Below are 21,035 nucleotides of genomic sequence, written 5' to 3' on the forward strand. Positions count from 1 at the left end.
CACCAGCCAAGGGTGGGCAGGCCAGGCAGGTAAGAGAATGGACGGAAGTCAGGGAGCATGGCCAGGGTCAGCCACTACCATCAGCAGAAGCACAAAACGAGAGACAGAATCCATGGGTGCACGCCAGTGTCGAGGTCCACAGATACACATGAAAAGGAACGCCAGGTGTGAATGCCAGGACTGGGATACGGTACAGGCCAAATTGACTCTCTGGAAGAATACAGGGAGCAAAAGAGGCTGCTTTGAAGGCCCACAACCCACCTTCCCAGAACCACTCTGGTCTACCAGTGCCTGACTCAAGCAGTTAAAAAGTCATAGCTGCTCTGTGAAAGAAACTGTTAACAAAACAAAAAGACAAGCCACAGAGTGGGAGGACATATTTTTAAGTCACATCTGATAAAGGATAAAACACTCTTAAAACTTATTAAGAAAAGAAACAACCCAAATAAAAAATGGGGAAAAGATGTGAATGGACACCTCACCAAAGAAGATATACAAATGGCAAAAAAAGCATATGAGAAGATGCTCAACATTATAAGTCATTAGGGAATTGTAAATTAAAACAACAATGAAATACCACTACACATCTATTAGAATGGCAAAAATCCAAAATACTGACAACATCAAATGCTGGTGAGGATGTGGAACAACAGGAACTCTCATTCATTGCTGGTGGGAAAGCAAAATGGTACAGCTACTTTGGAAGACAGTTTGGCAGTTTCTTACAAAGCTACCATAGTCTGAACCATACAATTCAGCAATCACACCCTACGTATTTATCCAAATAAGTTGAAAACTCAGGTGCATACAAAAACCTGCACACAAATGATTATGACAGCTTTTTGTATAATTTCCAAGAATTGGAAACAACCAAGATGACTTTCAATAGAGGAATGGATAAACAAACTATGGTACATCCACACAATGGAATATTATTCAGTGATAAAAAGAAATGAGCTATGAAGCCAAAAAAGACAGGGAATAACCTTAAATGCATATTATAAAGTGAAAAAGTCAGTCTCAAAAGGTTATATACTATATGACTCCAACCATATGACATTCTGGAAAAGGTAAAAGTATAGACAGCAAGAAGTCAGTGGTTGCTAGGGATTTGGAGGCAGGAAGGGAGGGATGACTAGGTGAAGCACAGGGGATTTTTAAGGCACTGAAACTATTCGGTGTGATCCTGCAATGGTGGATACATGTCATCACACATTTGTCCAAACCCATAAAAGGTACAACACAAAGAGTGAATCCTAATGTAAATTGTGGACTTTAGTGAATAGTAATGTATCAATATCAGCTCATCAGCTATATCAAATGTACCACACTAATGCAAGATGTTAATAAAAGGCAAAATGTATGTGTGGGTGGCGAGGGATCATACTAGAATTCTCTGTACTTCCTGCTCAATTTGTCTGTAAACCTAAAACTGCTCTAAAAATTAAAGTTTATTTTTTAAAAAAGTAATGGATGGGGGCCAGCCCCGTGATGTACTGGTTGGGTTCGGCACGCTCTGCTTCGGCAGCCCAGGTTCACCAGTTCGGATCCTGGGTGTGGACCTACGCCCCTCATCAGCCATGCTGTGGCGGTGACCCACATATAAAGTAGAGGACGACTAGCACAGATGTTAGCTCAGGGCTAATCTTCCTCAAGGAAATAAAAAAGAGGAAGATTGGCAACAGATGTTAGCTTAGGGCGAATCTTCCTCAGTGAAAAAAAAAAAAAGTAATGGATGTATACCTTAATGAAAACGAAAACAAATCTGTCCCGCTCACCACTGTACCTGGCACCTAGCACAGTGACTTACACAGAGTAGGTGATGAATCTTAAAAATCTTTCAACAGAGAACTCCTAACATGAATGTGTGCATACACTAAATTATATAAAAGCGCTGAGTATGTTGCACCTTAAAAACATGCCAATTCATTCATTTCATCATCAAAAGAAAACGTGATCAGTACTATCAGAGCAGACTACAGTTTCTGTGGTACACTATTAAAGTGACCTAAATATAACCAGATAGAATGATTTTTGTTTCAGTTGAGTACTATTTGGTTTTTAAATGAAGGTTTCATCTTGCATTTTATACTGTATTTTGAAAACTGAACCACATTCTATAATTAATTATTTTCAAGAAAGTTATTATTTTTCTCTTTGTGCTTAGGGTAAAAATTCAGTGTCAAGAAAATTTATTTCAAACATATTTTGCATATATATCAAATATCCAAATATTATTTCCTCTTCCAGTGCTCTGAATGTCATGATTACAACATTCAGAAGTGACATAATAACATCAAGTCTTACAAAGACGAATGAAAGACAGTAAGTCCTCTTATGAAAAACATTTCTTACACACACACACATGCACAGTCTTTATTCCCTTACTGAATTTCATTCGTTTTTCTCCCCACCAGTGCAAATTGCTACTCACTTCCCTTTCAGATCCTGGGTCTACCCCTGCCCAGGTATGTTGGGTCAACCTGATGCGTACTTGGATTTCCTAGCAGACATCGTAGTCCCTGGGTATCCAATTTGTGCGATGAACCGTCCATCTGTCGCCCTAACTCCAGGCTACATGACCAGCCCATCTGTGCTTGTTGACATCATGGGCCACTTCGCTTATACGCGTGTGCTGCTGCTAGAGCTGTGGGGTGTCCTCGTGTCTCTCTCTCTCTCTCTCACCTACAGAAACTTTGCTCCTTCTCTGTTCCATTGATTTTGGGCTACCTGCAGCTTTCTCATTCCACTTTCATCACTAACCCAAATTCCGTGCCCTGTACACCTGGCGCAGGAACAGTGGTATTAAATAGCTTTTGCTTACTTGTCAGGTATGATTCTTCATCTAGAAGCGGAGCTTTTATTCTGCTGCAACTGGTCCAAATTACGGGGTGAGCCTTGTTCATCCATGGCTCACCTACACAGAGCCACTGATTTCTTCCATTTCTTTGCCACTTATTTTGACAGATCATATAGTTTTTGTGTCCATTTTGTCTTGGCAGCATTTGTTTCCAATCCAAATTTGGAAATAAACCTAAATAACCAGGTTGTATTTTCTTTTCTGGAACTTTTGTGTCTTAATAGAATCTCAGGGAAAGAGGTCCAGGGCCCTCTCTAGAGTGTCTGTGTCAAGGTTATCAGAGGACATACACCAAAACAGGACCATGAGCAACAAAACCACCCAACCACGAGGGCCTCCAGGTAGAGATGAGGCAGCAGAACCATCCATCCATGATGGCCTCCAGGTGGGGGTGAAGTGGACAGAGCCACTCCATGAGGACCCCCAGGTGGAGGTGAGGCAGCAGAACCACCCATCCATGAGGGCCTCCAGGTGGGGGTGAGATGGACAGAGCCACCCCATGAGGCTTTCTAGGTAAAGGTGAGGCAGCAGAACCACCCATCCCTGGGGGCCTACTGGTGGGGACAAGGCAGTAGAACCACCCATCCATGAGGGCCTCCAGGTGGGGATGAGGCAGACAGAGCCTAAAGAAATTAATATCAGGAACACCAGTGAGCAGAGCAAAGCTACAAATCCCAAAGGAAAAACCCAGGAAAGCAGCAGTCACAGTAAAAAAAAAAAATATGGAAGAAAAGATTCAGGAAAGAGTAGAAAACATTGCATCTTGATCCTCTCCTCACTACACCCAGATCACTTTTTTTTAGTCCTATATTCCCTGCTAGAGTATATATTCCTGGAGTAGAATATTCAATATATTCTTTTCTTAACTTTCCAAACCCCCAGAAGAAGCTTTTCACCTGGTGGATACTCAATAGACACAGGTAGAGAAAGAGGGAGGGACAGTAACTTATGAATCCCACTCTGAGGAGGGAGGAGCGAGAAGCAGATCACTATAGACTGGAGAAAGACATGGGTCTCTAAATACATGTTTTCACCATGAACTATATCCTTTACCACCTGAATGAACCATGTTCCTGACAATTTTTACAGGTTCCTTTCAACAATCTGGGAATTAACTCTTCTTCATGTAATTGGATTGCATTTTATAGGTTCAATGTTTAGAATATACTCTAGAAGCTAACTAAACACAAGTTTATTACTCCAGAAACTAGCTGTGATAGATTGTGGCACCCTGCCACACTCCAAAAGATGCTGATGCAAGAATCATTTTAAATTAACTCATCATCACCAGTAAGCGGCCAGAGAGCTTAGTCCTTTTTTTTCAGGGCATTGAGAACTTCACTAGATTCAAAGGGTCAAAGGCAACAGATGAACATGTATATCTGATTTTTTTTTAATTTCTTACATAATTGACAAGTCTTCTACCGAAAAATCTGAGGCAAAGCCTGGTTTTATCTAAACCTCTACTCTTTTTAACCATCAGAAAGAGTTGCAGCCTGTGAGAAGGGAGATATGGGTCAGAACTTAGAAGAGTCTTTGGACCTTTTTCATGGCATTTTCCCATTCTCCAGCTAATCAGGAAGCATCACTCAGGGCTCACTGCAAGTGTCCCAGGGCCTTCCCAAAACTTTCAAGTTGGACCTTCAGCCTCTGCCTCACTTAATACATGAGGGTACTCAGCAACTCTGACTTATTCAGTCGACATTGAATGGGTGCCTACTGGGTGCAAGGCGCCACTCTAGGTGTTACAGGAGTAGAGAGCTGAAAGGATACGGTCCCTGCCCTCCAGGAAAATACAGTCTAGTAGGAGAGAAGCCTGTATGTAATAACAAATTCTGCTTCCCAATTAGCCATGAATTTTAGTTGAGTGTTAGGTTTTCTTATTTTGAGAGGTTATATAGGTTCCTGACCATACAGTTCTTTTCACTGTAACTACTTGTGCTCTAATTCTCTGTTAGAGAAACCTAGTTAAAAGCAAGGACTCTAGACACCGATCTCTGAGGTGTAAATTCTGGCTCTGCCATTTACCGGTTATGTGGGTTTAGACAAATCAGATAATCTCCCTGTGACTTGATTTGCTCATCTTTAAAATAGGCATACTAACACCCCCTCATTTAGCTGTCATGAGAGAACTGAAGAAATTGTTGCATGTAACAACATGCATTTAGAATTATGCCTGGTACATGGTAAGCACACAAAAATATCAGCCATTACTTTTCTTTCTCCAATCTCATATTTAAAGACCACCAAAATGTATAGGTGGTAATCTCATAGTCTCACCTCCTACTTCTAAACAAGAAATGCTTATGCTCACTCCTCTGCTGTATTGATCAGGCTAGAGACACCAATGACATCGAGAGTGTCCAGTCAGAATGTGAAATAATAGAAAATATATACATTGGTCTCTGCCCCCCATTCCTGGCACAGAGCTCCTAAAACCCTTGTAATTTCGTGAGAAGAGCCCTAGGAGCATCTCTTGTTCTAATATTTGGTCTTTGATCCTGGTTCCTGACACAGAGCTCCTAAATCACTTGGAATTTCCTAGGTGATAGGAGTGTCTTTGAGGTGACTCTTGGTGGGCTCCTGAATAGCTTCAGGATGGGGACTGGTCACCAGAAAGACCAAGTCATGATTAGAAGCTTGGAACTTTCAGCCCCAACCCCCATCCTCCAGGAAGGAGAGAGGGGCTAGAGATTGAGTTAATGATCAATCATGCTTTTGTGATGAAGCTTCCATAAAAATCCCCAAAGTATGGGCTCTGGAAAGCTTCTGGGTTAGTGAACACATCTACATGCTGGGAGGGTGGCACACGCCAAACTCCACGGGGACAGAAGCTCTTGTGCTCGGAATCCTTCCGGACCTTGCCCTATGTATCTCTTCATCTAGATACTCATTCATATTCTTTATTATATTCTTTATAGTAAGCCAGGAAACGTAAGTAAGTGCTTCCCTGAGTTCTATGATCCATTCTAGCAAATTACTGAACCCAAATTACTGAGATCATGGGTACCCTGATTTATAGTTGGTCAGTCACAAGTACAGGTGACAATCTGGGACTTGCGACTGGCATCTGCAGTGGGGGCAATCTTGTGGGACTGAGCCCATAACCTGTAGGATCTGATGTTAACTCCAGATAAATAGTGCTGGTGCTGAACTGAATTGTAGGACACCCAGCTGGTGTCGCAGAATTGCTTGATGTGTGGAAAACCCACACATCTGGTGTCACAAGTGAAGTAGTGTTGAATAGAGTATTGAGAGTAGGGGAGGGACACAGGAGTGTGTTTTCTTATACACAGAAAAATAAAATTATGTCCTAGGGAAGAGGGTGAATTTTTGGACCAGGGTAAGTCCACTTCAAAATGGGACTCTACTTCTCATCAAAGCCTTGAGAAATTAGCCCAAAGATTGAGATAAAATTGTTCATATTTAACACCTATACTCAAATGGTAGGTCATACAGGGGCAGTAATTTAAAATAAATGAAGAAGATTCATAGACAGAAACAGAACAGAACACGTGGGCTGATGGAAAATCTGGGCTGCCTGATGCATTGAGACCCAAGGTCTCTAAGATCACTTTTCCTGGTGTAAGGGTATTCCATATTTAATCACACTGTTTTTCTTGGAGCTGGAAAAGGCCTGTCATCTTCCTCTTACTTCTAAGCTGCCCAAGGACCCTTCCAAGTCACTCATTCCATCTGTTCGGGCAGGTCCCTAGCCACGCCTGAGGACAATGGTGTGCCCACGTCCTACCACCCTTCCTTTGTCTCCGAGCACTAACCCCTCCTCAGAATGCTCCTGGCCAAGAATACGGTACATAAATGTCTTAAGCAATCTTCCTGTCTGCTATAACTAAAATGTTGGCTAAAATATATTTTTTCATCCTTTAAAAATTTTTCACTAACTAATATGAAAGAAAAATAACATGCAGAAGCCAAAGATGAGGTGAAAATAAGAACCCCAGAAGGGACGGAAGCTCCAAAGCTCTCTCTAGGAGTTTCTTCTGAATCTACTTTGGTAGCTGCTTGAGGAGGGGGAAGGAGGGCAGGAGATGATGCCCACGGCCGCCCAAAGTGAGGAATCTAATAGGAAGCACCCCCACAAAAGTGGAACTCCAAAGAGCTCTACCCTCGGCATAAAGCTCAACAGAGAGAAACACCTGGCCCACAGAAAGAGCCGCACGGACACCGCCTATCTGAACACTGGGTCTCTGAGGAGAAAGGAAAGCTACCTTCCCCTAGGATCTTGTAACCACCAGCCACCCACACACAGGCGTGCTGTCCAAATTCTGGTTACCTATGTGGCCCGCACAAAAAAATTCAAGTAAAGAATTTAATTTCAAGTGCTTCTGGTGGATAAAGCCCCCAGGTTCCTGGCATTAGCTAATAGGAATCCTCTCTGGTGTAATGTCCCTTCACCCCAGGCCTCCAGATACCCCCACCAGAGTTCCTGCATTAATCTCTCTGCTGTTAAAAATCTCTCTGCTGGTTAAAAAACAGCTTCATAGTTTTATAGTAGCTTTATTCATAATTCCCCAAAATTGGAAGCAACCAAGATGTCCTTCAGTAGGTGAATGCGTAAACTGTGGTACATCCAGACAATGGAATATTATTTAGCACTAAAAAGAAATGGGCTATCAAGCCACAAAAAGACATGGAGGAACCTTAAATGTACATTGCTAAGCGAAAGGAGTCAATCTGAAAAAGCTACATACTGTTTGATTCCAATTATATGACACCTGGAAAAGGCAAAACTATGGAGACAGTAAAAAGATCAGTGGTTGCCAGGGGTTGGGGGTAAGGAGGAAGGGACAAATAGGCAGAGCACAGAGGAATGTTAGGGCAGTGAAACTATTCTATATTTTACTATAACAATGGAGACATGTCATTATACATTTGTCCAAACCCATAGAATGACAACAACAAGAGTAAACTCTAACATCAACTATGGACTTTGGGTGACAATGATGTGTCAGTGTAGGTTCATTAACTGTAACATGTACCCTCTGGAGTGCAATGTTGATAGTGGGGCAGGTAGAGGTATATGGGAAATCCCCGTACCTTCGTCTTAATTTTTCTGTGAACCTGAAACTGCTCTAAAAAATTAAGTTTATTAATTTAAAAAAGTTATTAAAGATCAAAAAAAGATAATTTCTTCTCAATGCCCACCCACTCCCCATCCCCAGTACGAGGCTTCGCCATTTTATAATCTTGACTTTCAAAAGTGGACAGATGGTTTTCCCTGGAGCATTTTCAAACTATCAAATACAACCTAACAAGCCTTAAACAAGGTGACAGATGTTTTTTTCTTGTGCACAAAGATATACAAGTTCAGGCACCTATGACTTTTTGTCAACCCACCCTTCAGGAGCAAAGCAGGTCTGCTGACAGGAGCAGGGGTGTTACAGTAGCTAACGGTTCCTGACCTCCCACGACTGAGGAGGGGAGGGAGGGCTTTAAAATAAATACACTCCAAGGAGCCAGAACTGAAATTGAAAATGGAAGGAGCATAGGTGATTGGGCGAAACTGGATGCTCTGGGCTCCTCTGCTGCGAGCGAGGGCTGGAACTCGCGCAAAAACACCTGTGCTTAGGGCTTCTGGGTCTATCCACATGCCTGGGAACATCTCTGAGAAGGCGGAGAATGAAAAGGCCCCTTTCTCATGCCTCCCAGCACATTTTCTCTGGATGGCCTCCCTGACAACCCTGCGGATTTCTCTAATTTCCAGAGCACAGCCTCAAAGCAGGCACGAGTGTTTAATGGGGGGCGGGAGGGGGGTCTTCAGCTGTGTGTTTCAGCCCAGAGTGAAGCTGTCCCTGGTCCTCGACTGCTTCCTCAACTTAGCTCCTTGTGGGTTCCAAGGAGGCATCGCCTCAGCCCAAAGAATGAGGACAGTGTAGGGGGAAATCAGAGTACCTTGGAAACTGTGTTTTTATATTAGACTTGTGTGCAAAATTTTTATCTGGAGAAAAGATTCTAACGCTTAATAAATGTTTCAAAATTCACTGGAACAGATGACCTCAAAGATCCATCCAACAAAAAGAAAAAGAAATCCATGTTTCTATAGATCAATCAGTCATCTAAATAGTTCCAGACCACTAGACATTTTTTATAACCTATTTTCAAAATTCCAGTTTATTCCTACAAGAACTTCACAGTTTAATTTAATATCTTTTAAAGTATCCTAAAATGCTCAAGAAAGACGTGAAAATAGTCTGAACAGTCGGTTTCTCTTTTCAAAGGAAATGCCACCAGAAGAGACTGTCGGTGCCTCTAATCAGCTGGTGCCAACTGAGCAGCCTGCTGTCCCCAAGCACGTGGCGCTGTTGTGAGTGGAAGCACAATGCCACTCTCTCCGTGTCACAGGCCTGTGACACGGATCGCCTGCGAAAATGTTTTGTAGATTTCATAAACTAGCAATTAATATAAGCCACCATTGTAATATCTGTTGAGGGTATTAAGTTATAAACAGCTCTAAACCTAAGATGGGCACTACATACTAAGTCACCAGTTCTTGTGATTTTTTAGGACTATCATCATAATAACAGCACTGGAATAGAAAAGCAAGGTATCCTTAACTAGAGGAAAGAAGGAGAAAAAGAAGGAAGGGGAGCAAGAGGGGGAAGAAGAAATGACAACAAAGAATTGCAAGGAGACAACTGCAAATGAAAGGGTCCCAACCCCGTCGTGGATAAGCGGTCGCCCACAGAAGCCTCTGCCACAGAGACGGCGCATTAGCTCCCATTCACAAAGACTGAAGATGCTGGGATGAGGTCCGCCCCTCGGTACCCTGATAGACCTTGCAATTCCACACCTCAGATGCCAGGATTTATTAAGCAAAGCCTAGGCCCAGCTGAGGGGACTCAGTGGTCTGTAACTGATTCACATGCTGATGAGGACCAGGCAAATGGGAGGCGGGCCTGGCAAACAGCAGTGACCTCTGCGGAAGCTGCTCAAATCCTACTGGGCCATTTGCTCACACGATGGGCGACTGTTTTCCTGAGTCCCTCTTGTTGAAATTTTAACTTGGCAGATGTGGCAGTAATTGACCCAGATATTTATTTTTAATGTACCAGAAAAAAAAAAGAAATCTCATTCCGAGGCTCTAAAAATTGTCAGTCATTATGAAGTAATTAAGACCTAGAGTAGCCCATAAAATTCCTAGAGAAGCTCACCCCCCTATAAGGTTATTTTCTCATATTACATTATGGCTCCATTATATGCGATTTGAAAATATCAGCGCAGGCACATTCATCAATTGCTTTTGCAATTAAGTTTTAAGAACTTGCTTGCTATAGCAAATTCCTCTTCATCTCCCTTCTAAATCTTTGAGAATATAATCCTGAAACAATGAAAGAATAACCTATTTCTAGTGCTGGATGAGTAAAAAGAATGTTTTTATTATTGTTCCTTTTCATTTAATTTATTTTCCATTTAAATGGCCTATTAGAATTTTACCATCAGATATGCTGAAATATTGACACATTTAACTACTTCAAGTCTGTCGGTCTGTTGACCTTTGACCACCACACCTGTTCTCAGCAGTGATTTAAGCTGCTCAAGGCAAGAAGTGGATTAAACAGCCAAACAAGCTAAGGAATATGAAAATATCAAGGTCATACGAAGAATATACTGAACTCGCAATAGTCTTCAGAGAATCCATAAATCGTCAAAATTCATTCATCACCGCCCCCGCTTAAATGACAACAACAGACACTGACATAAGTAGAGTCTTGGACAATAGACCCGACAAGCAAGGAAAGGCATGAATGCTTCCTTTACCATCTGAGGACAGCCAGCTTGTGATGCCCCGTGTCTTGGTGCTTGCCAGCTTTCAGTCCTTTGAAGCTATAGAAAATCCTCGTCCTCTGTGAGGTCTAATGCTGGATTGAAATATTTTGGCAAACTCGAAATACCTCTAGCAAAATGTGCTTGTGTCTATTTCATTTCAACTTTGGGAACTCTGAACAACCCTTTAGCATAATAGTTCTATCCCTAGATGAGCATGACAGACCACGTAATTCTGTCAAGATGCTGCATAAGAGCCCCCAGTACAGTCGCAGAAATTTTAGAATCCAGGGATGAAGGACATATGTGATAACAAAAAGCTGCTCTGAGTTCAGTAACAGTGAATGAATGCATACTTTACTTATCACCATGTCGCCTCCCTTATAGATTGAAAACTGGAAATAGATGTGAGTGAGATGATTATTAAGGTCTCCAGGCCATGCTTAGTGGACAAATCAGTTTGCAAACTGTTCGTCCTAACCCTGCAAGCCCTGGAGGTCTGCAACCCAGGCTGGAAACCAGACTTGCAGAAGCTTTGAAAGAGAATGAGGTAGCCACACTCTCTTGTTGAATGATTTCCTTTCTCATCCCTAGGTTTAATGATTTCCTTTCTCATCCCTAGGTTTAATGATTTCCTTGCTCATCCCTAGGTCTGGGGAAATAAGAGATGCCAAAACTTTGGTTAACAAGAGAGGCTCCTGCAGGCTCTACTTCACACCTTCAGCTCTGCTCTTGGCTGCAGCGGTAGCACTTAGAGCATCTAGTAGACATAAGAACTGTCTAATAGAAAACCCTAGTACTCAATTTTTAAAAAAAAAATAATGCCAGCCTAACTGAAATGATAACCAGGACCTACTTGATAAAAATATTGACCTCTTGAAATCTTAACATTTCAAACTCAAAAGCCACCTCCATTCTGATTCCTTGATCCCTATCCTCACTTAAAAGGGCATAATAGACACAGATTTCAACTTCTCTTTGATTCTAGCAACACCATAATCTGGGAAGTCAAATAAATTTTCAACCTTTCTTCTCAAATCTATTTCCCAAATCACTCCCTCTCGGCCTCAGTTTCTTTATCTGACAAAGAAAGTAGTCTCAGTGGTTTCCAAACATTTTCAAGAACTTTTTTAAATGAAATATTAATCAAAACCACAATATATATCTAAAAGGGTGAATGAGTTCTCCAAGCAGCTTAAATCTTTGTTATTTAGTTAAAACATTTCATTATCGGTGGAACCCATGAAGCACCTTACTGGAGCACGAGGGTTCTATGGTTGCCCACTTTGAAAGTCACTGGATTAGAAGATGATTAAGTCCCCTCCAGGTCTGCAATGCCATGACCCGCCCCCCATGACCTATGCCCCAAAACTCTTGATGTCAGCTCTTCAGAGGGATGCCCCTTGTCGAGAACACAAGCTTATCTTTTCTGGTGACTGAGGCTTAGAACAGAAACAAAACCAGCAGTTTTCACATGACCTATATTTTGTCGTTTGGGCAATGGGTCCATGCACTGAACTGCTCTGTCTTGAAGAGCTACATGGATGGGCTGGGTGGAGGAGCTGTATTTGGTCCTGGGGGTTCTAACTATGAGCCAGAGGACTGCGACCTCAGAGCTTGCTTTCTGCCCAGTGTTTGAGAGAGAGAAGCATTTTCATCCTGCTTGCTACAAGTTCAAGGTCAATTTTATGTCTAATATAAGAGGAACAAAAAGCCATCAAATTGCTTATAGCAAGAACTGAATACCAGAATTCTTACATTCTCAGGAATATGTCAATAACTTAGTAATTTACCTTGACTGACATTGAAATGAGTACAATAATACTTACTATGCACTAAAAAAGAGATTTAATGTAGTCTGCAAGGAATTTAGAAAGAATTTTACATTGCTTGGTAAAATCTGCTAATAAGAGAACTCGTCACTACTTTGAAGAAGAATGGGCTCATTAATCTCATGTAAGATACAAAGACATGTACATCCACCCAAACACTTCAGAAATTAAGTCAAACTAAGAAAGTATACTGAGTTGCTTTATATTAGGGGGGAAATTATTCAATGCTTTGTTAGAGCTCTTAAGCATGAAGGAAATAAAGCTAGGCATTTGTAGAAGGGGGTGGATATGACCTACTAAGAACACAGAAAGGGAAAAGAAGAAAATAGCCTCCACTTACCCTGCCATGTGCACATTCTGTGGGCCGACCTCAGTCCTCTCCCAAGCCATGCTTCATGACCCATCACTTTTATCATGAACATGCCCAAGAGCTAGAGTGATAGAAAGTGCATGGCCTCATTTTCTAGAATACTTCTGATCTGAAATAATTTTATTTTCAAATAAGAATCTCACCACAACTCTATTGGCTCATAAAGCAGCACTCTCTTGATTTTACAAGAGAGGTAACTGAGTCCAGGGAGTGAAATGGCCTGGGCATCAACACTACTGGAAGGTGACGTGAGGGCTCCCACGCTCTGCTCCTCCCAGACCCAGGCTCCTGCTTGGGACTTCTGTTGGACACATTGCCTAAAAATCCACCGGAGTATTCTGTTGATAAAGAAAGTGTCTGGGCCTCAGATTTTCTGTGGTGATTGTATAAATCTCACTTATGAGAAAAGTTATACAGTCCCTTTCATGCTTTGGTTTTGGTGCCACTTGGCTGCACAGATTTCTAAGAGCTTATGAATAGACTAATAAACATGGAATTGTTCTGAACATCTGTAAGCAAAATACGAAAAGATATTACCCAGTGAATGAACATCCTGGGTTTTCTTGCCAGAAATGGGGTTATTTGTGTATTAGGCTAATGCACTGAAATTAACCCAGAATGCTTATCCACTGCAGAATGTCTTTTCATATTTTCATCTGTATAGTCGTTATTATAAAATGTAAGAATAATTCTCTATCAGGGTATTCAGGAATCTGAATAGCTCAATTACTTCTAAAATCAATGTAGTAAAGCAACAGCATGCCAGTTAATCAGTTGGTTTGCATAACAAATGTTTGGGGGAGTTTGTGTGTTTGTGTGTGTGTGTGTGCACACGTGTGTGTGTGTATGTGTGTAAAGAGAAAGCCAGGGTCAGCGCAACTCTTTCAAATAAATGTGAAAGATCAAGCTTTCATTTGACTATAGAGAAAGAATTCTGGAAGACAGGTACTACTAGCATTATTCTACTTTGTATGATAAACAACCTTCCTCTAGTACCTAGTACAATGTCTTGCATATGGTACGTTCCCAATAAATGGTGTATTTAATTTATTCAAGAAAGCCTACATGAAACTTAGGGTCTTCATGGCTATTCCATTCCAGGTTTCCATGGGCTCTCTAGTGCCAGGCATACACTTAGCTTTTAATAAACACCAAACGAATGAATGAATCCGTGGAAATCATTCTGGAAACAGAATGGTGGCCACTAAGACTTCAATTATTTCTCAGCACATCTCTTAGAGACACACTTGAACCACAACAAGACGCAGAGGCCTAACAGTGGCTGTGAGGGATGCTACCTTGCATCCAAGCTGAGACTGGGTTCTTGGTGCAAGAGCTGGTGGCGGGCAGCTCTCAGAGGGCTCAGAATTCAGGCCTAAAACATCTGAGAGAAGCAAGTTTCCAAGGCTGTGAGCTCCAGGTTCAGTGCTAATTGATGAATCCAAGGAAGGGAAGTTTAAATGCCTGTTACAGGAGGATGGTCACTTTTAAAATAGGTTTAAATGAAATGATGGACACGTGTGAGGGGCAGGGAGTCTCCAGGGAAATGCAAAGAGGCAACCATGGCCTTTGGACAACTGTGGTGTTCTGGCTTCTGCCTCTCAGCTTTGAAGGCCAAAACTCCATTTTTATCATTTAATTCAAACCAAGGTTAATCCAATATGGAGAGAATGACCCATGTAGACTAAACTCACAATAGACTGAGATACGCATCTCAGAATGGCATCTAATTGAATTTGAAATGAGAAGTAGAACTGTCTGGCTGATAGACCTGGTCTCACTGTATTTTCTTTCTGTAAATAATCTCCACAGGAGGACAAAAGATGAGAAGTTTCTACAGAGTGTAGATCAGAACAAGAGGAGTTAGTGATAGAACTTAAAAGCAGCATGGTGTCCAGCAGCCAAACCTTACAGGGCAACCCATGAAGTGCCAGCAGGGCTTCTCCTTTCCCAGGCTGGCCTGGCTGACCAGCCTCCCTCTGAGGTCCTCTTTTTTCTCCATTTACATATGTCAGGGCATTCCATCAGGTTACTCAGAGGTCCTGTAGACCCGGAAGCAAGCTCTCTTCTAAGCAAGCGCCTATCTCCACTCGGATGCATTGCAGGCTTATTTTATATTTCATTCCCAAAGGGCAACTTTATTGCAAATTCTTGAGGAACTGTTGTCCCCTTGTACCTTCCACATGTGGCAGGTTCAAGTCTCACACAGTTCACCCAGCACGTAACAGACCTATTGGTGAGCCATTAATGAATGTTCTGCTTACATGTCAGAGTCAACTCTATCCATGTGTCACCATGGGGGTCACCTCCTCTCCTGGCTGTTACTAAAAGCCCCATATCTTTTCTACATGCCTAATTGCAACTCCAGCTTAGGTCTCAGAATCACCAACCCACCAATTGCCACACAGAAATACCATTCAGAAATTAACGTGCATCCTGTCTGGATATGCACCTGCTCTTACACTCACATACACACTCGCTTGCTCACTCACCCCCTGAGGCTGTGCATACCCACCAGCAAGCGGGCACAACAAACTTCAGCCAATAGTCTGGTTCCACGGCTTGTGATCACCAATCTGTGTGCCAAGACAATGTTGTAGAAGCTCTGACGTTCGTCATCATGTGACAGGTTGGGGTGGGGTAGGGGGGAGTGGTAGAACTAGCCCTGTGGATTCTGAGAACCCCCTCCAGAGTGCTACCCCTGTAATTCTGGCACCTGCCCCAAGAAACCAAATGGTGCCTTAGGCTCATGTATACTGCTGTATGAGAGAAGGAATTTGGCACACAGTCCAGCTCCTTAGCCTTCTTTTCTTGAATGAATGAATAAATAAATAAATACCTTTACAAAAGACCCCTGGTTGTGACTAAAGTTTTACAACTTAATTACAAACACAAGAGTAAGCAATTTTGAAATGAATGCAAATAATGGAGCATAGACTAGTATTTCTCTCACACAAAACCTCAGCAATTATTATGCATCTTAGCGGAGCCTTGGTTTTTCTTTCTTGCAAGGCAGACCCCTCCAGGGCTGACTTGTTCAACAAGGCTGTGAGTACCCGAGGCTTCAGCGGGGAGGCCTTACCAGTATAACCTGCTTTCTATCTCCCCCATCCTCTCCTCAGTCAAAAATCTTTAATTAGCCTGTTACCATAATTACTCTAGCTAGGGACCTTGTTTGTTCATCTTCCCTGCTATTTGCAGGGATCTGAAGGCTCTACCACTTCTGTGCCAGAGGGACCTTTCTATCACAGCTTCTCTCTGCCTTTTTGTTCTTCCCTTTCATGATCAGAACAAAAAAAGCCTGGGGAAAGAAATCATCTCTTCTTCTGTGTCTGGGTAAGACCCTATAACTATCTTTTCCCAATCAGGAACGTGTTTCCATGACAACCACGCTTCCTGATGCCACCACTAACTTAGCAGGTAGTGTTCACATCAAATAGAGAGATCTTTACCAACCTCCTGGTCTCTGTACTTCACCACTGCTACAGGCCGCGAACACACCAGCTGTTTGCAGGAACTGTATCTTAAAAGGGTTTTGTCCTTTTTCCTTCTCAGCATTAGAAAGACAAAAAAATTTACTTGGTATTTTCCTTAGTAATCATTAAAAAGCACACCAATACATTAAAAAGCACAGTTAAGGAACAGACATGAAAGAGCATGTGTGACTTGGTGAAGGAAAGTGTGAACAGATAATGGAGAGTCACTGGGACACGATGACAGCTGAGTGACTTACACCCTGTTCAATGGCACACACTGAGCTGAGAACTAACGAGGTTGGGATTCCTGCTACAGATGACCTTGGGTAAGTTACTTTTCCTCTCTGAGCCTCAACACTCTCTCTGCAAAAGAAAGAAACCGAGACACTTCATGGGACTGTTTGGAACATTAGATGGAAAAAAAGCAAAGATGCAAAAAGTGCTTCTTCCTCTGATTGGCACATAGTAGGCAGTCAACGAAGGGGAATTATCGTGTCATTGTGAAGGTGAGGAGCTGCATAGGAACGAGTCTGAGCAAACAAGCAATCACGATATTCTAATTGATTATTACCATGTTGCTCGTGGAGAAAACAGCATAAGCAGCAGATATCTGCAGGTTTTCTTAGCAACATTTTCTCTTAGGCTATTAAGTCATGTCTGCAATTACAGGAAGGAATCTACTCATTTCCATTCCTGAGACTTAAGAGGACACACCTGGGCAATCTCCAGGGTTCATCTGACTCTATTTATAGCTCTGCATCAGCATTTGTTTAATTTTGAAATGGAAGCAAAAAAAAAAAAAAATGGATTAACCATTAAAGTATTTGTTTGATATTCCGCATTCTCAACTCCAATCAGAATATTTCAATTCTTCTCTAGAGGCGAGAAAAACAAGAATATGTATATTTTTATAATATTTTCATTGTTGCACAGCTCAAATTTCATTCCAAAATCAGAAGTCATATTACAGCAAACAAATCCATATGCTCATTATTGAACAAACCCATACTCCAACTCCTCCCCCACCTTCATTCACGGGGCCCTGAGAACAGAGAGGGCTCTCCACAAATGACACCAATTCAAACCTTTATTTTAAAAAGATAAAACTGTTTATGCATTTTTAAATTCCAACATTGTCAATACAGTACATTATGTATCTGGATAAACCCTCCCAATTAAGAACTCTTAAGATGGTGAATAAACTATTCTTTTAAAAAATGTGTTTTACAGTGTGGAGATTCCTAAAAAATTCAAAATAGAACTATCATATGATCTAGCAATCTCTCTTCTGGTTATATATCCAAATGAAATGAAATCAGCATCTTGAAGACATATCTGTGTTCCCAGCTTCACTGCAGCACTACTCATAACAGCCAAGATATGGAAACAACCTAAGTGTCCGTCAGCAGAGGAATGGATAAAGAAGACGTGGTATACGTATACAACAGAATATTATTCAGTCTTAAAAATAAAGGAAATCCTGCCATTTCCAACAATATGGATGAACCTGGAGGACACTATTGTAAGTGAAATAAGCCAGACACAGAAAAAAAAAAACTGCATGATCTCACTTACATGTGAATCTAAAAAAATCGAACTCAAGAAGCAGAGAGTAGAATGGTGGTTACCAGGGGCAGGAGCAGCAGGAAATGGGGAGATGTTGGCCAAAGGGTACAAACTTTCAGTTATGTAGGATGATTTATTCTAGAGAGCTAATGTACACCATGGTGGCATAGTTAATAATACTGCATTGTATACTTGAAATTTGCTGAGAGAGTAGATCAAAGGTACTTACCACACTAAAAAAAGTCTGTGAGGAGATGAATATGTTCATTAGCTTCACTAGAGTAATCATTTCACTATGTATATCAAAACATCATGTTGTACCCCTTAAATATATACCACTTTTAAGAAATTAAAAAAAAATTTTAAGAGAAAAAAATGTGTTTTAAATGCTACCTGAGCTGGTGGAAAAGTAAAGGAAATCTGTGAAGGCCAGAAACAAAAAACAAATCCAGAGATTTATCTAGTATTCGAGCTAGAATTTGCCATGGGGGTATCTGCCTATTCTGCTCAGCAAATCTTTTTTTCCATAAAGAGCCAGATCATAAATATTTCAGGTTTTTCAGGCCATATAGTCTCTGTCGCATCCACTCAACTCTGCCATTGTGGCATGAAAGCATTCATAGATACTATATAAATACACGGGCATAGCTGTGTTTCAATAAAACTTCATTTATATAAATAGGCGGTGGGCAGGATTTGGCGTGCGAGCCATAGTTTTCCAATCTCTTCATTATAGCCTGGCTTTTAATATTTTTCCCTTAAGAAAACATGTCTGATATATGACACATATGTCCCACGTGGTAGACTGTTGCAGTAATGGTACGAATTTCTTCACACCTCCCTGCACACCTGCCTTTGGGGACTCTCTCCCACATTGACTCCAGGCTAGATGATGTGACTCGCTTTGGCCAATGGGACGATAGAAAATGTGCACAACAGAGACTTGAAAAGTGCTAGCAGAATGAGGCTTGTCCTCTCTTGCTACTCCTGGTATCTCTGCATTCACCACCACGTGATTTAGCCCAGGCCACACATGGTCCATCAACCCCAATATCCCAGCCAACAGCAAGTGTTAATCAACAGCCAGCACCAATTGCCAGACATATAAGTGAAGCCAACTAGCCCCCAGGTAAACCACCAGTTGACTGGAGTCACATGAGTGAGCCCAGACGAGACCAGCAGAAGAACCGCCAAGCTGAGCCCGGCCTAAACTGCTGACCCACAGAATCATAAGCTAGTAAACAACTGTTTTAGTGATTAAGTTTTGGGGTGATTGTTCTGCAGCAAAAGCTAAATGATATATTACACAAGAAGTTTATTATCTTCCAAAAATATAAAGTGAGAGGCCAACAAGTATATTTATAGACACGAGAAAGAGAAGACTAAGGAAACACAAAAAAATGTATTTCCATTTTAAAGATCCTGTCACCTGCCAGCAGGGACAGGCCCTTCCTTGTTTCTAGTAATATGATGGAACAAATTCTTCCTACCTGTGCAGACTTCTTTGTAAGTAGGATTGGGAGTGTAGCCTCCTGCAAAGCCAACTTGAGTTGAATAGACTCCTTTCAGGGTCCAGAATTTCCTTTCAGCTCCCCAGAAACAACCCATTCCTAAAAAACACACAAGATACTGATTAGTCCTTTATCAAAAATGAGGTGGTCATTGCATATTAGAAGCTCTGTTACACTAGAAAAGAGAAGTTGTTCCTGTCATCTGGCAATCAAAAATGACTAAGATTTTACCTTTTAAAGAGAGTTTCTAACATTTAAAAATAATTTTATTTAAAGTTATTTGCATAGAATGCCTCTTTGTTTTAGTTGTACAAAAACATAGAAAGCCTCAAATTTTAACAGAGTTAGTAAAGCTACACCTTTCAAAAAAAAATAGTAAAAAGATAACTGCATTTGATGATTTCCACACTCAATTCATTATGGGTTCTTCAAAACATAATAACTTGTATTAATAGTCAAAATCTATTTAGCGATCAGCATCTTGGTCATGCTTTGAAAAGAAATTCTAACAAAGAAAGGTAACACTCAATTACTGATTGAAATGGGAAAACTTCCCAAAATCAATACAGACACAGTATTTGATTAACAATTTCACGTGTCCAGTTTTTAAAAATTTTGTCATCAGAAATTTTCATGTGATAAATCACTGATCACCAATAAGAACATTTTTCTGAGTTCTATTACTGAATATAACGAATGAGGAAAGAGAGAGAAGGGAGAAGGCAGGGAAGGAGGAAACAATGACAAACATAAAAATAGCATTCCTTTCAACTAGCAAACATTGTACTCATACCAGTAGTTACTGAATTGAACATATGATGAAAACTAATACCCATCTCTCGAGAATGCACATACTTACATTGAAAATGTTGCAATACATGTCCCTGGCTCCAAATAAAGAACCCTCATTTCCTACCATGAGTTTCTCAACTGTACACAACCGCGATTCTGTGGCCAATTTCTAAATGTAAATGAGATTCTGCCTCACTCAAGTTTTATATGCCTTTATTAAGTCACATATAATTAAGATCTTGGATAGTAAAACACTTGGAAAATTAATATATGCTTCCTACTTCTACAATCACTAGATTTGTTAGGTTCGATGACAGAGCTGAAAGGAAAATCAGATGGAAGTTTACTGAAATTCTTGACACTTGTTAATATTCTCCCTCAAAAATTCAGAGCGACAGGGCCGGCCCTGTGGCTTAGCGGTTAAGTGCATGTGCTCCGCTGCTGGCGGCCAGGGTTTGGATCCCGGGCGCGCACCGAGGCACGGCTTCTCCGGCCATGCTGAGGCTGCATCCCACATACACCAACTAGAAGGATGTGCAGCTATGACATACAGCTATCTACTGGGGCTTTGGAGGAAAAAAATAAATAAATAAAATTAAAAAAAAAAATTCAGAGCAACAATAACCAAAAAACAATGTGCATAATGTTATACTTACACAAAAATATATTTGCTCAAATGCACTAACCAAAAACAGGTTAACAGTTAAAAAATATAATAGAGTCAAATGATGAAATTTAATGCAGTAAAAAAATTACTGTTGTGATAACAATGCAACATGGAAATATGTATATGATTATATCATAATTACCTAAAGCTACATTTAAAAGGAAACAACACAATTA

At 41.1% G+C, this 21,035-nt stretch overlaps 1 protein-coding gene across 4 annotated transcripts in view; it reads right to left on the reverse strand.

Annotated features, from left to right (window-relative positions):
- The window catches only part of MSRA (methionine sulfoxide reductase A), a 405,431-nt gene that overhangs the window by 188,371 nt on the left and 196,025 nt on the right, over window positions 1-21,035 (reverse strand). For all 4 annotated transcript variants that reach the window (XM_058550411.1, XM_058550414.1, XM_058550413.1 and 1 more), the window contains one exon: window positions 19,380-19,499. In XM_058550411.1, the coding sequence (XP_058406394.1) occupies window positions 19,380-19,499 (120 nt within the window). The remainder of the gene's footprint in view (window positions 1-19,379; window positions 19,500-21,035) is intronic.

The sequence above is a fragment of the Diceros bicornis genome, chromosome 11, assembly GCF_020826845.1.
Source record: "Diceros bicornis minor isolate mBicDic1 chromosome 11, mDicBic1.mat.cur, whole genome shotgun sequence".
Classification (NCBI taxonomy): domain Eukaryota; kingdom Metazoa; phylum Chordata; class Mammalia; order Perissodactyla; family Rhinocerotidae; genus Diceros; species Diceros bicornis.